General features: G+C 38.9%; 4 protein-coding genes across 14 annotated transcripts; 1 reads left to right on the top strand and 3 right to left on the bottom strand.

The window, feature by feature from the left end:
• The first annotated feature begins 39 nt into the window (after positions 1-39).
• On the top strand, positions 40-6721 carry Polr3E (RNA polymerase III subunit E). 2 transcript variants are annotated; one of them, XM_043424448.1, is made up of 8 exons: positions 40-257; positions 524-783; positions 875-1068; positions 1191-1363; positions 1624-1828; positions 1962-2164; positions 2276-2731; positions 6149-6721. In XM_043424448.1, exons 1-7 carry the CDS (start codon positions 207-209, stop codon positions 2702-2704), a joined length of 1515 nt encoding a protein of 504 aa, XP_043280383.1. In that variant the 5' UTR covers positions 40-206; the 3' UTR covers positions 2705-2731; positions 6149-6721. The 2 variants fall into 2 exon arrangements, with proteins under 2 accessions (XP_043280383.1, XP_043280382.1); XM_043424447.1 differs by lacking the exon at positions 6149-6721 and having other exon boundaries at positions 2276-3095.
• On the bottom strand, positions 2700-6677 carry LOC122413192 (uncharacterized). Its single transcript, XM_043423363.1, has 2 exons — positions 6135-6677; positions 2700-4519 (listed from the first exon to the last, which is right to left on the bottom strand). Exons 1-2 carry the CDS (start codon positions 6675-6677, stop codon positions 3143-3145), a joined length of 1920 nt encoding a protein of 639 aa, XP_043279298.1. The 3' UTR covers positions 2700-3142.
• Positions 6722-8052: 1331 nt separating the features above from the next.
• Positions 8053-10128, bottom strand: LOC122413835 (uncharacterized). The gene has a single exon (XM_043424446.1). The coding sequence runs from the start codon at positions 10096-10098 to the stop codon at positions 8395-8397; it is 1704 nt and encodes a 567-aa protein (XP_043280381.1). The 5' UTR covers positions 10099-10128; the 3' UTR covers positions 8053-8394.
• Positions 10129-10626: 498 nt separating this feature from the next.
• On the bottom strand, positions 10627-17381 carry Mipp1 (Multiple inositol polyphosphate phosphatase 1). 10 transcript variants are annotated; one of them, XM_043424450.1, is made up of 10 exons: positions 17223-17381; positions 16232-16443; positions 15753-16080; positions 15403-15534; positions 14907-15100; positions 14666-14788; positions 14358-14490; positions 14063-14273; positions 13773-13982; positions 10627-11341 (listed from the first exon to the last, which is right to left on the bottom strand). In XM_043424450.1, exons 3-10 carry the CDS (start codon positions 15916-15918, stop codon positions 11077-11079), a joined length of 1434 nt encoding a protein of 477 aa, XP_043280385.1. In that variant the 5' UTR covers positions 15919-16080; positions 16232-16443; positions 17223-17381; the 3' UTR covers positions 10627-11076. The 10 variants fall into 10 exon arrangements, with proteins under 10 accessions (XP_043280385.1, XP_043280384.1, XP_043280387.1 ...); XM_043424449.1 differs by having other exon boundaries at positions 15753-16032; XM_043424452.1 differs by having other exon boundaries at positions 15753-16028.
• Positions 17382-17560: the final 179 nt, after the last annotated feature.

Here is a 17560-nt window from a genome sequence, read left to right as displayed (position 1 = left end):
AGATTTTAGCTTGAATCTGATGTACCACCTGCGGCGGCTTTTGGTGTTCAGCTTGGTCGCGTTATCTTGATAGTTTTTTGAAACAGAGCAAAGAGCAAATAGAGACGAACGAACGTGTTGGTGGAGTTAATTTGATTGGCGTGTTAAAATAATTATTTTATAATAATTCGTCACGTTTTTTTTCGGTCGGGGTCGAGTCTAGTGGAATGACGGATCTCAGTACCATGGAGACTGACGATGATCCGGTAATCAAAGAGGTATCGTAATTGAAAGAAATGAAGAATTATCGTGTTTCATTAAAAATGTCGACGCCGAAAACGTGCCGTTATTAGGTTATGTTTGAATTTGACAATTACGAATACACATGTGATTCGGTTTTCATGACAATTTGTATACGATTTGAATGTGCAACGTTCGTTGTTGTATCTATTCGATCCTTTTTAATGAAAAAAATTTAGATGTTTCGTTGGAATTCGATCCATTGTTTTAATAAAAGTTTTGATCCGTTTTTTTGCACTTATAGATTCCGGTATTTCTCGCAAAGAATCTTGCAGACAAATTATATGTCTTTCAATATCCAATACGTCCTGCGGAAGCAGGTTATGACAATGCTAAATTCATCAAAACCATGTTGAAACCAAAGAATCAGGAAGCTCTCATCGAAGTGGAGATAGACTCTCGAAGTGCGACTTACGATCAGAGCAAAGGAGCTCAAATCGCTGCCAATGCTGATGGAGTTATAAGCAAATCATGCCAAGAAAATGAGGAAAGAACTTTTGAAAGGTATATCATGTTTAATACTATAAAATCGTTTATTTTCCATAATTGATTGAGTATTAGAGATATATATTCAAGATATTGTACAAATTTCAAGCTCCATGATGGATAAAACTATTTTACAATCCTCGAGAGCATTGCCGGATTGTTCCAATTATTCGGTAGGCGTTTATCAAGACGGTGAACTTCACATAACGCCTCTCAAGAGTATTTTGCAGATGCGTCCGCAATTTAACTATTTTGACAAAGGAGGAAAGGGAGGAAAAGATGAAACCAAGAATCTTGGTGAAGGTACAAATAGTTTTCTGTTCAGATCTCTTGTATTTAAATTTAAGTAACAACTCGTTTTTACTACTAACCAACATTTCAGCAAAGAGTATTGTTAAATTTATTCATGTTTACAAAAAAAATAGATGGCGAAGAAGAGGAAGAGGCAGTGAAACAAGTGAATGTTACATTTGCTCGACAAAAGTCAGACTTTTTTACAAAAATGCGTGAACAATCGTTCCAAGAACAGTCGAAAAAAAGTCTTGAAGAATCGTGGATAGAAACACAATACCGCGAGACCAACAGTTCGCAGGCTGAGGTATGGCATTTGTTTTAATATCAACCGTATTCATTGTTTACATGCCGAGTAAATCCAATTACTAAGAACTATGTAATAAGATAGAAGGCATGAACCAATCAGAATGTACAATTGAAAATTCTGAGTTGTGAAACTTTCAAAAATAATGCTTGAAAAATATATGAAAAAATTTTTTTATATAATCTTTGAAATTATGAGATTGTAGATTTAAGGATATTTGAAAATTTGTTTTGATTCGAATTCCTAATTCTATCATCCAGCTGATGAGGCTGGATATGTATTGCTCGTCGACTGACGAATCCGTTAACACGTTAAAATTGACGCGTAACGAGTATCTGAAAATGTTAGCACCACCAATGAAAACGGAACAATATGCGGTTGCGAGTGCATCGAATCATGGAACGTCGCTCGTTTATATAAGAACGTTGCCACTCCTCGATCAAATACGAATTCTCATGAAAGATGGTAATACCAAAGTCACAAATGAATCAACAAACGAAAAAGAATATTCGAAATTCATGCGCATTATCAACCTTTTTATAATTACAAGATTAAAAATGGTATTGCGCTACGATAAAAGCATTTTTTTTTCTTTCAGCTAAAATATTATCTTTTACGCAACTGCGATCGATTTTATCGACGGACCACGAGGCAATTGCAATTATTAAATATTTGCAACAAGTTGCAGTTTTGGTTCAAGGTAACTGGGTCGTAAATAGCGAACTGATATATCCTAAGGATACGATATCGTCTCACAGTGGTATAGCCGCTGAATTGATGTGCAGAGCACGCGATTATGTCGTGAGTATTTTTCAACATCCTATATTGAAAAAAAAAGAGTTGACGGTCAAGATGACCAAATGTAACATGAGAAAAGAAAAATAAATAAAAGAAGTGTTGAATATTTTACAGTTGTTATGTTTCACCGAGCACGAGTATGTGGACCGTAAAGCTGTCTCGTCGATGATAAAACTACCTTCTGAGGAGATTAAAGAGATATTTGTAAATTTGGCTCGTCATCATGCAAAACGCGGTTGGAAACTAATAGCCCCGAGTAACAAAGATTTTACGGAGAGGTACCCGGAAATAGCCCAGCGGCAAGAGATGTTTTGGGAGGCAAAGAAGAAGCATTTGAGAGAAGTTATGGAGACGCAAAATCAGCCGCCCCAACGGCAGAGACGAAAATCGAACCGTGAATCCGTGGGTTCGGAAAATGAGGAACGCAACGTCGGTAGGGGGCGAAAGACTCTGAGGGATTCTTCCGTCTCGGACGACAGTGCCAATGACAGCGTCAAAACAAAAAAGACTAATCGCGCAAGAAAAGTTTCGGAAAATACGTGACCCGAACAATACGTTGTTATTGTCCATGTAAATTCTTCACGTTCCTACTTTTTCTTCGTTCTTTTTTCAGCACAGTACTGCCAATCTCGCTGATATCTCGCTCGAATTATCGAATCATTTCGCAGCTACAGTCTCACCGTTTTTCCCGTCGAAATGAGATCGATAGAGCGATACGTAAGACGAAAAACAAAACAACGGGCCTTTACGAAGAACCCGAATTCATTATTACACGTTGGTTGTCAATATTTTTCATTTTATCGCTGTTGCGGTACAATTGATATTTATATCTTGCAACACGACTAAGAACACGTATGTATATGATGGCCGATTATTCTTATAATTTACGTACTACAAGAGATGTAAATAATTATTGGAAATTTTATATTCCGAATATCGTATTTTGACTTTCCATTTCGATCTTGCCATTCTCGATTTTTCTCATTTATCCTTTATCGCCGGGATGGATTTAAATCTTTTTAATGCAGAATGGATTATTATTTCTGCGAGCAAAACTAACATCGATGTAGAGTAACCGACGATAATAATGGCAAACAAGATGACCCGAATAATGTAGGGATTGAATCTTTTTTCGAGTATGGCATCGGGTTTGGTGAAAGACAATTGACGCGAGGATTCTCGGTCTTCGTACCATATCTTTATGAATCCTGCGCTATGCAAATTCCAAATGATGTAATTGATGTGAGAACGAAAAGGTGATCGTTTACCGATCGTAAAGGCGGTACTGTCGTACCAGAAACAAGGTTGAGCGATTTGTAACGTAGGAGCATTGCTTTCATTGCCAGCTTTTAAATCGACGCCCAATGTGGCCAAGCAACAAGTTACATTTTTGTATTTTGCTGCGATTGCTGGACAATCTTGCGAGCGCATTGAAGTTTTCGCTTTATTTTTCAAATTCAACAACGCGCCTGTCACATTGCCAAAAGTTTTATTGAAAAAGAACGAACTGATGATCGGTATTAATCCCGAATCATCAAGATTCTCGAATGTTTTCATCTCCCTCGGGAGAGTGGTTTCCAAACTTATGTCCGTCAAAGACGTGTATAGGTTTGTCGAAATGATGCCCGCAGTAACGAGTAAACTAGCGAAAATCATTCGTTCGGCATTAGTTTTAGGGAATATTCCTATTGGTACGAAGAAAAGTACGCGACAAATATTGAACGTTTTCCAGAATGAAGCGTCGAAATGTAAAAATTTTGCCAATAGCCAGAACGTCAAGACGAGAGCGCAACTGAGCAAGTACGCTTTGCACATTTCGATGGAAATGGGCACTTTAACTTGATAAATAATCGGCACGATTGCGCAAAATTTATCCATCAATACCGATGTAGTTCTCAACGTATTGTTGGTCGATACGGAGTATTGCGGTGCCAAATATGACTCCATATCAATCTTTTCCAATTCCATCAGATTGTACACCACGCGAAATGGGTCGTCGATGTTATACAAATTTTCATTTTCCATCTGAGGAATCCATTTTATCGAAGCGTTCAATCTGTCGGCCAGTACTTTTATCAGCTCCATATTTGAACCTTTTATTTCAATCGGTTCTCCGTCCTCATTGAATTTCGCTATTGAAAATGGTGGAATGTCGAGCGCCCGTATTCTCAAAGGATGACCCCACATGTTACCAACTTTGTTGGGAAAAAGCTCATGCCCATCTTTCCTCGTCCACTTTATTCTCGTGTACTCCTTTTTAAAGGGATTTAATTCATGGATAATCGGTAGCGTCGATCGACTGTCGTTCGGTCCAAAGAAAAAATCATCGCTCTTGGGCACCCGCCACCGCCTCGCATCCTGCAAAATTTCATCAATTTCGTCAGACTCGGAACATCGCGCGTTTTTCAAGTTCATCTGCTGTGACTCGTTTCGTCTAATCATGAAAAATCGAGTCACGCACCGCCGTTCGGGAAAAAATTTTTTTATTCATTCGTATATTTCTCCAAAGAAGCAAATGGAACGAGGCATTTACCGCGCCTAGGGAAATACAAGTGGAAATACGAGATCGTAGCGAGCTTGCGATTCTTTTAAACTTATATTTTATCGAGTTACGCGCATAGCGGAGAGTGGGGTAATTTCGGACGCGGGGTAAATATGGACACTGCAATATTTTTATATTCCGGAAGCCCCACTTTCATGCACTTGAACTCGTGCGACAGCCCTATCGATGTTTAGTGTACTCACGTTGTTCAAGATGTGAAGTGATTTATTTTCTTTGAGGTAAGACCGATCATAAAATTTCGTGCATTTTTATCTAATTTTTGCTTATACATTTAATTGATGAAACTACGCGGTAAACGGTTTCAATGTTATTTAAAAAATTAATTTAATATCCTTACTTCATATGGGAATCATTAACGTAGTTCAAGCTTGAGCTTACCCTACTGTTTTTGGATTATTCATTAATTTGTCAAATTTTGCAGTTTGGGGTAATTTCGGACGACTTGTTTGGGGGGATTCCAAATTTTAGTAACGTCGTAAATCCCTTTTTATATTAGCTGTTCATTGTCATCGCTTTTCCGCGATTCCGACGATTGGTTCTTGAAACACCACCATTGTGGGGCTAAATTAATTCGGAAAAAACAATGTTCACTCGTCCTGTCAAAATGACAGCTTGGATAATTGAAACCATCTTTGACATTTTGTCGATATCGTTTTGCTCGACTCGATTTCTCGAAAATTCTTCGAATTTGACATTCCTTCAAAGTTATTAATGAGTTGAATTATCAAATGTAAATGAATCCTGGTAAAAATAAATAAAAACGTTATGCTATGCAAACAGATGACTCACCTAGTACATATGAAAGAAAAGACCAACGTATGATATTGAGGGCGGGTTGTTCGAACTTCTAGGTAAGCCTATCTGACAGTTAAAGGTCTACAAGTCAATGCTTTTACCCGCTAGATAAGCTACCTAGAAGTTGGAAGTGTAGCAGTGAACGATGTGAAAACAAAAAAGTTATTTTTCTTTTGAAAAATATGAAAATTCGCCATCCGAAGACTGGATTATGTAAATAGAGTGTGAAATGCTAGCTCACAAAGTTGCACAAGCCAAAGTACACGAGTCGAAAATATGTTTGCGATATGTGTAGCAATTTCTAATACAATCTAGATTCAGCTCAAGGGCCGTCCGGAATTAACCCGGAGGTTCGGGGTAAAACCGAATTTTACGAAGTGTTGTTTTTTGTTAAATATCTAGAAATTTGTTAATCTATTTATTAAAATTAACATCGAAAATCGTAAGCCAGATATCAAGGAGTAAAATAGATCGAAAATTTACTTTGTAATTTCATCATGTGGTTGGTTATTAATCAATTTTCTTTAGGTGGTCAGAATTACCCCAATTTCCCTAGAACCTAAGACTACAAATCAAAATGGTAATCGCGATGCGGGTATATTTTGTTCAACTTACTGTTTTTTTTTCAGGCAATTCGAGGATCGTGAAGGAAAGCAATCTCTGGCTCCAGGCATACTCCAACAACTCCTCGAGGCTGAAATTTCGGATATCGGTGACCGAAGTGATGAGTATGAACTTGGGGCTGTAGTGGAATGAGGCCATATTTGCTACGACATCGATGAATCGTTTTGCCATTGAGAGCGTTGAGGTGTCGAGGGACTCGACAATGAGAAGAAAAAGTGTCGCCGTAGTGTCGAACGGAAAGCGAGGATCAATGATATCCTTCGCTCGCGATTTACCAGGAATTTGAAAGTCTTTTCCATAATTTATCCTTACTGTAGGCAAATGATACATCAGTTTGATTATCAAGTCTTCGACGATTGGATCTTGTAAATGTTCGTTCTCATCGAGTCTCGTCAGTAATCTCACTTGCCGAAACTTTGATTTTTCCACTATTCTTTTCGCCAGATTATCCAACCAGTTTGTCCTTTCGGGCGCATTTTTAGCGATCCCAAAACATAAAAAAATCCAAGCACAAAGTATTTTTATCATGTACATTTTCGGTGAGAAGCAGGCGATAAATTCTGACAATTTTTACGTTATTGATTGAGTTGTTATGAAGGCGCCATTCGAACGACCAATATCCTTACGGGCTTTAGTTTTCTCTATATCTTACTGTTCATTCGATAATTATTTATTCGCGTGATGGATACAAGCGACACGAATTTTTTTTTCGTACGAGAAAAACTCCCGGTCTAGCTCCCGTTCTCCACGGTACTGATCAACGAATATATGCCAGCGTATATACTATTATTATTCGTTCGCATTGCTGCCGTAATATCGATATAAATTGGAGAACATGCATTATCCAAGTGTATCCTCGTCATCCCCCCAGTGCTTAATCATTGCTGCTGATCTTGAAACTTTCATTGGGGTGGAGAATATTAATCGTTCAAGTCTTGACAGTTGCCTCGGGCGATGCTGACCGGAAGTGAAGATCGGTATCTCTGTGTTTCGCTCGCCAAAAGGGTTCTTTGAGAAACAATTTACAAGCAAATTTTCCGAATACACGCGTGGGATTGGTGTATACAAACGTATCTTTATTACGTAACGTTTTATATTTTCATTTATTTGGACTGACTCGATTCGACAAAGCAATATTGCGTGTAAATTAGTTTACGTAACACTGATTTATTTTGGAGGAATTTTGGCGCGCTTACTAGTTTTTATTTTTTATGTGCTCAGGAGCAGCTTTCTTTCGCCTTTATCTATTTATTTTTTGAATTCTTTGCTCGTATATAAGATAGATCACCATCCATTGGGTAATTGCAAACGATACTCGGCAGGTATCGTTTACGTGTGAGCCATAATCGCGCGGTGTAAAGCGTTCTCTATCGTTGAACAACGAATGTGTGCAGACTATAACAATACCTTGATCGGTCCATTATTATCGAAAACCGTGCAAATCGATGAAGTGCTGTCCGGCCCAAATAACCTCGTTCAAAATAACCATGGACAAAAAAATCGGTTAACTGTATAACCCATGAACAGAATAACCACGAGAGTAAAAATCGTCATTTAAATCGTCATGAACTTTAAGTTTGTAATTACTGGATTATGGAAAATAATAGAAATATTCATTTGAAATATTGATTGCGGATAAACATGAAACCCTATGTGGGATTTTCATAACTAGATTCGAAATGCTTGATTATAAATTTATTGTTTATTGTTTTTAACATGTCTAGCATCTCGAGGTGTCTCGAGAATTTTTTCCTTCGCATTGGTACGTTCGTGCGAGTGCTCGTTTTGGCTTACTAGAGTTATTTTGTATATCGGTTATATTCATCACGATTATTCTGTTAAAATTCTTTGACACACAGTTTGACCGATTAAGAAAAGGCTCTGTCAGTCGATTTTTGCCATCGTCCTGCGTAGGCTGACAGAGCCTTTTTTTAATCGGTCAAACTGTGTCAAAGAATTTCGATTTCAAAATTATTTGCAGCTATCTCTCTCGCACTCACGGTTGCGACATACCGACTGATCCATCCTCTTAATTGGTTATTTTACCAAGTTATTTTGAGCAAGGTTATTTAGAACAGGAACCCGAGCTCTCGGTCAATTTATGAAACAGAATAACAACAATTGCTCTTCTGTTTCGGTTCTTCAATTTATCGAACGTTCGCATTCGGAAACTCCATTCAGAAAGTGTGTTCTATATCCTTCGCTTTCATATAAAATTTTGAAGCAATTATGTTTATTTTCACCAGCTCAGTTAGTAGCCGAACCGATGAACGATTATCTCCCCGATGAATACCAATAAAGATGTGATCAATCCGATGGTGATGATTGTCATTAGTTGTCGAACGAGTGCAGGGCTGGTGTTATTGTTGCGATCAATTTGGGAGGTGTTGTCTTCGTCGAGGTCGATCAGCCAATCTTCCGATTTGATGTCTTCCAACGTTGAGTACCACTTTGCTATTATGCCGGAAGTGTGCGCATAGAAGATGACAGTATTGAGATAACGGGTGTAAGGTGAGGCTTTGCCGAGTAGAAAACCATAAGCGTCGAACCAAAAGCATGGCCGAACGATTTTTAGCCTGTGTCTGTAGTCCTCATTTCCTACCATCGTCAATAGCACGTCTCTTTCGCCCATAATGCAACAAATATTATTGTGTTTAGCGGCGTAAAAGGGACACTTACCAATGTCGGACACGGCGATACTTTTCTTCTTGAGGTTCGACAAGGAGCCCTCGTCTTGGGCGAATGTCTTGTTGTATAAAAAAGAGCTTACCATCGGCGTCAGTCCAGAATCGTCGAGATCTTGAAAGGTGGTGATGGAGGCCGCTTTGTCGTAGATGAAACGCGCTTTGGTGGAACTTGCAAACATCGTATTGAAATAAATAACCGATAAAAAGAGGATGCAAGCGAACACGACGCGCTCAGCATTATTTTTTGGCGCGGTAGCCCATGCGAAACCCAAAAACAATTTGAAAATGGATATCGGCTTCCAGTAACGAGAATCAAACTTCAATAGATATGCCGGTATCCAAAATACTATGAGAATAACCAACACCACGGGAAAAGTTCGAATTGTATCGGCTACGTTGAATACGTGAACGGTTCTTGTAATCGGCACTACGGGACACAGTCTGTCAACCATCACGCTCGATGTTCTCTGAATTCGGTATTCTTTCGAATTCGTGTGATGAGGCGACATACTCGCCAACAAATCGATTTTTTCGGAATTCATTAATCTGTACAATCCGGAAGGCGTTGGGTCCTGCCTGATTTCAGAAAATTGTTGAAAAGCCACCCAAACAGCTGTGAAATTTAATCTTTCGGCCATCAGTTTGACCAAGTTTATATTCGCGCCTTTAAGGCTGATTGGGATTTTGCTAGACTCGTTAAACTTAACGAACGACATCGGTGGCTCGTGCAAAACGCCAATTTTCAATCGATAGCCCCACATGTTGAGGCCTTTCCGAGGAAAAAAATTTTCATTCGGAGTCCAATTGATTCTCGTATATTCTTTCTTGAACGGATTGTAGTGATGGATGACAGGTCGAGGGACCGAATCCGCCAGCTCTTCTGGAACACGCGCCTCTATCAATTCGATTATCGTAAAATCGAGTAATTTTTTGGCCCATGCAAACTTGAACAGTCCCTCCAGCTTCTTCCTCGGTTTCTCTGACATTAGCACAAGGAGAATTCTCTCCGCCTTCCATTCAGAAAACGCCGCCAAAGACTCGATCGTTGATTTCAGTGGCCCGTACTTGGAAACATCCGAGACTATTGCGTAGAGCATCGATGACTGGGCGTATCCATCCTTATTGGACACGCAATCCGTTGATGAGCCGCGCTTCTCTGCTCCCAACTTACAAACGATCGTTGGAACATTTCGCATCAATCGAAAACGGAAGTCGCGAACTTGAGGATTCAAGGACGATTCGTTTTTCACCAACTGCTCTATTATCATGACCTCATTAATTCCCCATTTATCGACAACCTTTCGGATTACACCATCGATCCAATCGGTCGAGCTGACATATCCTGGATAATTGAGCAGGCTCAGCATAAGCAAACCACAAATCAGCATTTGAATTCGCAGCATCGTCGCAGAGGTTGTAGGCTTCGGGATAAATGCTTATTGTAGCGGTAACGTGCACGAATGAGCTTACGAGTATTATTATGATAACCACGGCGAGCGAGGCTCGACCACGTACGATGCAGAGGTTTCGTTCTTGGGGACTTTCCGACAAGCTGTGTGAGCCTTGTTCTCACCGAGCAATCCAACAACACACATCCCCACAATTCCACATCGTATTTTTCTTCATTTTCTGTTATTATTTACACTTAAATATCGACGTTCCAGTTTTACCGTTCCAAATTACACGCGCGTGTGCAGTTCTGCCTATTTTCCACAATTAAATCATCAGCGTCGAAGCAAGGACGACGTACGCGATTAAAATTGACCCAAGCGATATCGATCGGTAACATTATTATATTCGATTGTTAAGCAACTTTATTTTTCAAGCCAACTACAACACACCGGTAGGTACATTTTTGCGTGCGTGCGTTTATACGTTGAATGAGCGAAACTTATTTCATGCCCATCTCCTGGCGCGAATGCTTTCGAAGAAATGGCACTTTGACATTTTGCGAAATAAAGAGAACGCGCGATTCACGGTATCCTAATGTATTCGGAATTCGCTTATTGCGACATATGCGAGTACGTGCGAGGCATGTCCATTTCGAAAATAAAGGGCATAGCCGGACTAAGGAAAAACGTTGCTCCGCTCAACCCGCGCCGTTTGAAGTAACGCATACTCGACGGGTTTCTTATTCATATACATTGTAAACTCTCGCTCGTAGTCTAACATTCGAATGACTATATTTTTAGTTCATTGTTTACCTCACGAATAATTTATAATTAATGCCAATCGTTGATACCACATCATTCCAGGCGCGCAGGGAATTCATTTACTTTCCTCATGAGAAAAATAACGAAGGGGATTAATACGCTGATCGTGCTCCAAGCACGATTAGAGGCGCTGCCATTTTCGTTCGAGCAGAAGTTTGGATCGCATTCGGAAAAAACGTTGCTGAATTTATTCTTGAGATATTCCCAATCGCACAAGCCTACTTGGCAACCTTCGAACATCAGCGGTTTTTCCTGCAGATAAAACATCACTTTGTTCGGGGCATCGGGGTTTTTGCATCTGTAAAAAAATATTGAAAATTGTTTGATTCTTAGTTCAAAAGTTCCTATTCTTCGTATATTCTTCAATTTCTTTGAAGGTTGACGATCACAAATTTTCAAATGGGTGAATTAACCCTCTCAGACCGAGACCTATTTCGCGTTGACGGAAAATGATTCCCTTCATAATTTTATCTCAAAATACTTTCTAGTTTCCGAATCCATTGTGACAACATTTTGGTTTTTTTGTTGGGAAATATGAATTTGGGAATGTTCGCTGCGCGCAGCACCAGGTCCTTGGGGAGCAAAATCAGGAAAATTTACGAATCAATCTAGCACCGAATACCTTAAATACATCATATTAGCTTCCCTTTGAAAGGAAATAACGTTTGGAGTACGAAAAAAAATGTATACCCACTTTTCTTTTGCGATAACTAAAGCACCTTTTCACACAACGCCAGCTCAACACGAAACGCCGACTTCATATTGATATTTCGATGAGTTAAAGCAGTTTATCTCTTGGTTTAGGAGTATCTAAGGTGCAATCTAACCTTGCTTCATGGAAATAGGCAGTTAGAACCCCGATCTTACTGACCGATGCAGTTTTATTGGGCCTGGAAGCGCGTGTTGCGTAGAAGCAACATACGGTCCGAGAGGATTAAAAATGCTCTGTTCACCGTGACCCAGGGGAAAAACAAATGATTTTATCGTTAGTCGAGCTACCTCCGCCGACGATTATTTATCCATTTGAAATGACATGCACTTTTCGTAATTGTGTATGGCAATGGTAGGATGACTTTTAGTCATTCTACTGTGTTATCCGAGATAGCATCTCGAGTTTGAAATCCGCTGAAGAGACGATCGATATAGCTGTCAAAAGAGGCAGACTCAGCCTGCGCGCTTGGGTCAGCGATTTGGCTACCGATTTTTTCCCGAAAAGTAGGTTATAAAAAGAGATGATCCCCCCAAATTTGAAGTCAACTCGTGAAATTGTGATGACTGTAGAATTTTTTGAAATTTTTAAAAAGTCAATTTTTTAGCCATTTTCACGACTTTTTCATGCGAATTCTATGAGGCTTAACGATTCGTATGAAGCGGCATTTTTCTTCATCAATCATCCACTTTGGAGAAAAAAAGTTTTTCACTCCAAACGAAAATCCGGTTGAATTAGCACCCTATTTTTAAATGACGATTTTTACAAAATTTCTCGTATTTTTGACACGCTGCCACACCAATAATTTTTCAAGTATACGGCTTTAAGAGGGCTCAAATTTTTTATATACGTATATTCTGTCACTGCATTCACGAATATTTATATATTTCAACGTTTTTTTTTATACATGGCCTTCCAAAGCTACTTGATTTCTGAAAAATTGCTGTGTTCAAACAGCTGGGACTTTTTTCTACATCAATGAAATGGCTTGAAATTTTCAGGGAATGTACCTCATTCCATATCCATACAATACTAAGGATTTTTAGAATGGGTTTTAGCTGGTTAGGGAGCTGTGAATTTTTGAAATTTCCTAGTTTCCCGCATTTTTTTTCGCGTTTACGGCATTATCAATGACATTTTAAATTACACGTAACAAATTGACTCTAGTTTTGTAACAAAGTTGAAATAAAAACATTTAAAAACGTATCGTGTGTGCAATCACACGCCATGGAAGTGAATACTCGTACGCATTTTGCTGATGCAACAAGTTATTTCCTTCGATAAATTAAGAATAATGATTCTTAAATCGCAAAAGATGATAAATTTGTGGAAATGGGGTATGCCTTTGTATGAAGTATTCAAGAGGTTGGATAAAAATTTCACGACAATTCAGAAGCTCGTTATTGAACAATTTACATTAACAAATTAAATGTAGTCTTAAGGAAACTGATATAACTTTGCGATCATTTTTGTTACCTCTCAATTTTTTAATATTTACAATATAACAAAAGTAGCGGAAACAAAACGAAGTTTATTGATTAATAATATTTTATTTGTTTTAAGAATTTTTCTTGGCAAAATGTTAATTTTTGAATAATGAGAATCTCATTTGTTGTGAAACTTTTACACAACTGCTTAAATACTTTATGCAAAGGGCACATTTGACTTGGACGCTAAAAATGGCTAAAAAATTGACATTTTGAAAATTTCAAAAAATTCTACAGTCATCAAAATTTCACGAGTCGACTTCAAATTTGGGGGATCGTCTTTTTTTATAACCTACTTTTCGGGAAAAAATCGGCAGCCGAATCGCTGACCCAAGCGCGCAGGCTGTGGTTGAAAAATAATGGATTTGCCCATACAAATATCGGGTAATTATATTCGATACAGGACGACCGTAACACAGGCCAAACGTGTTAGCTTTACAGTGAATCTCTTTCTATCGTTCAAAAAAAAAAGAAGATATTTGCAAGGGATAAAGCGTATCAAAGTCGTCTTGTGAAAAATGCACGAATCTGACCTGTAGAAAACGGCAACCAAATTTGCGTTGAAAGGCGCTATGAAGGATGTTCTGAACTGTCTTTTTGTCATTTGTCGGTAATTAGAAGCGAGCAGAGGCTCCGGATCGTTGGCAATTCCCATCGCTGTAAAAAGGCTCAATAACGTAAAAGTATGCGTAAAGTAGAAAACGCCTCGAGGTTTTCCCGTCAAGTTTCCTCTTTCTAATTGCCTGAAATGTATATAATACAATATTAATGGTGATGATTGAATTCAAAAAATTGTTCAAACTACATAAGATGTTTCGTTTACTTGAAATTATTGTACATGTCCTGTAAAATTGGACATCCTAACTGAGCGTTCATCTTTCGTCCATTTCCAATTGCGTAGTAGTAATACAAATCCTCCATGTACTCCATCACGTTGAGTTCTTCTTTGCTAAATGGTGCGCACCAAGCAGACAATTTGCTCACCTCCCAAGCTTTTTCAAAACGACACATGTCGTACATCAGATTAACGGTAGCTGTAATTGAAATCGACTATATTGTCTTATGTTGCTTTTATATATTTTTCGGTTCAATCTAATCGTACATGCTTGCGTACGTACGTATCGCAAGCGTATATTGGAAGCCCAATCGGCGACTTATGTTTTGCGCAACGTCCGTCATCGCCGCAAACTTATCGCGTTCCTCGCTAACCGAAGGATCATCTTCCTGCCATTTCGAGCAGTTTCTATATGCCTGATGAAAAACAAACAACATTCTCAAACCAAAATTAATTCTATTTAACATATTCTAAGAGCATGAAAAACTATTTGTTTATACAATATGCTATTTACGCATAACTGCGCAGATTATAGGAAGAAAAAGGTTGCTTTGAAAGTATATGATAAATATATTATTCTTCGATATTTGCCTTTAAGAAGTTGTCATTTCCATTGGGTACATCGACCGGATAAACGGCATTTTTGCTACCGAAAAGTCCTTCCATGAATGATTCCATGCTTGCTCGTGTACGTTCCGAATTCGTACTCCTGAACTGCGCATTCCAAGACAAACATATACGTTGACCTCGTATCAATAGTTCGAATTGCAGATACGCAATAAATAATGATGATCGATTGTAGTAGCCTTTAAGGAAATATTTGAAAATGTACCTTATAATTGTCGGCTGTTATATCGGCTATATTCGGTTGAAGAATCTCCGGAAAATTACTCTGTAATCTTCTACCAAATAGCATCGAATCTTCGGCACCTTCGGGAGTCAATTTGAGTGCCATATCCGGAGTCAGATTAGGATTCGGATTCCATAATTTCAAATTGTCCAAATCTTGATTACAAAGATGGCCGTCTATTCGAAAAATTTAGTTAAACAATTAAACCCTTTGTCCATATTAAACACGAGTATACAAAAAAATGCTTGGAAACAGATTTTATCGATCGTCGTTTTTTGCAATCAAATATTTTCAAGGCTCAAAGCATATGAGACGAATACCTAGATTATTTCAAGATTGCATGCTGGTAGCTCAATAAATACGAGTATTCCCGGAATCTCATCAATTTTGGTACATCCACAGGTATTGCATATGGTATACGCGAGCATTGTGGAGTTAAGCTGGATGAGAAAGAAGAAAAGCATAGCGAACAACTTACTTCCTCGATGCTCGTGGTTGTAGACTATTTGTTCCCTCAACTTTGGCAGATCTGAAAGCTTGTTGACAGACTCGACTTTTGGATAACGGGCACCGTGTCTACTCGCCATCCAAATCTGGACCGGCTGACATTCTGAAAATAATCATCCCTAAATTTTAAATGGGCCCTGAGGTATCGTCAATAATTGTATCACGAAAGCTTCCGAATCGAGTCCAATCGCGAGTTTTTTATTTTATTTTATTTTATTTTTTTATTTTTTTCATGAATTGCACTTGAAAATATCGGACGGAGTTTTTTGTTTGAATATTCACAAAGGATCTGATTGAACGATATCGTGCCACCGAACATACCTGGTACTGTTTGAAAACGCGTTTTACCGCCGTGCACGAAGTGATAGGATGTTTTACTCGCTAGATACAAGTACGGATCTTCATCCTCGGCGTAACAAAAATCGACTTGTCGAGAAGCCGCCTTGCACACGAGAAGAAGCGTCAAAAAAAGTCCAATGACCCGCATATTCTACGATAGCTGTGCACAGGCACGGCTGGTCTATAGTTCGGCGGGACGTGAGACCGATTGCGATCGTTTCTAGTTCTCCACGGTTCGAGTCGGCGTTTCTTGATGGTCTATCTGAAACGTTTTCAACCATACTGACTCGCTGCTTCTGTCCTTTCATCGCTGCGATGAGAAAAATCAAGCCAATACTTTATAAAACAAAAATAATATGCAACATCGAATTTTCAAATTTTTTACCCACGAGTTATGGGACAGAAAATTTGAAAGGCTCGTTGGATAAAGACAAACTCGAGAAATACAAGGATAAATATACATTTTTGAAAAGTTGGAAAATACGTATTGTCCCAAGTTCTGTCAAGGTTCGTTGTATTCGACCCTGAAAAACCAGTATCCGCGATAGACCAGTTGAAGAATAATTCAGTGGGCACGTCGCCTAGATCTCACTCTGATCGAACCTGTCGAGTTCACCGTTGCTACAATCGAAGGCTAGTGTTAAGAGCACGCAGTTACATAGGCCATCCATCGCTGCAATATCGATACCATAATACTTTTTTTATTATTATACTCTCCATTTATCGACGCGACACAAAAGATTCAACGACGCCAGACAGGCTCCGTGTGGATTTTGAATTATTACGCATTATCGCAAGAAAGTCAAATGAAAAAGTTATTGAAATTGAGCCGGTCAGAAAGATTTTTTTTTATTTTTTATTTTTTTTTTTTTATTATAACTTTTCCAGCGATAACTATAAGCTGCTATCAAGATAGCATTGAATAGTTGTCTTGTCTTATTACGATGTTTTGGTTTAGAGGGGATATCCATTGATTTGTACTGCTCTACGTATGGTCAGAAAGAATGAGTGATGACACAACACCATGGCATTCGGAGTTTACTACCAATCGTCGCAATAACACTGAAACGATATTCGAATGCGACTACTACATTTAAAAAAATCGTTATAAAAAATAAAACGCGAAGGGTTGAACCGTACGTTGGGAAAAGCGCTCGGAGAAGAGTAATAATATTTAGTGAGAAGTCGTCAGGTAAAACGTCTCTGGAAGCTCAATTTTGTCGCTGACGCGTCGACCGTCACTCCCGCAGAATGGGACAACGACTAGTATTGAACAACGCGCGAACGAGTCGCAAGAGAAATTCAGCACACCTGTGAATGATTATTATTTTTGGCAAACTCGAGCGCTCGGATGGGAAGAAAAAGGTGCGAGAGCGAATACTGTGGGGGAGTCGAAGAAAAAACCTGCAAAATAGACGAAGCACGGTAAAGAAGATACGCTAATGTACGCACACGTATATTTATGGGAGTATAAACACAGGCGTGTTACGGTGACGATAATTACAATGACATCATTGCAATGATGTATATCCTCCTGTACGAAGAACGTGACCGAGGTTACTCCGAGCGAAGCGAATATCCCAACAAACTGTTGGACGAATCACGGATAACTAAGAAAAAACTTGTATTCGTCGCTGCACGAGACCGAACCTCTCGAGTCTTGACTTACCTCCTCTATAGTGACTTCACCTCACGCGATTAGAACACACGCTTTGAGCTCGCACTCCTCTCGCATTGTAGTTTCTGAAACGTGTGTATGAACAGTGTAGTATGGAAATTTCGAAAGTAAG

The sequence above is a fragment of the Venturia canescens genome, chromosome 7 (assembly GCF_019457755.1).
Source record: "Venturia canescens isolate UGA chromosome 7, ASM1945775v1, whole genome shotgun sequence".
Classification (NCBI taxonomy): domain Eukaryota; kingdom Metazoa; phylum Arthropoda; class Insecta; order Hymenoptera; family Ichneumonidae; genus Venturia; species Venturia canescens.
This window is presented reverse-complemented; position numbering and strand designations above follow the sequence as displayed.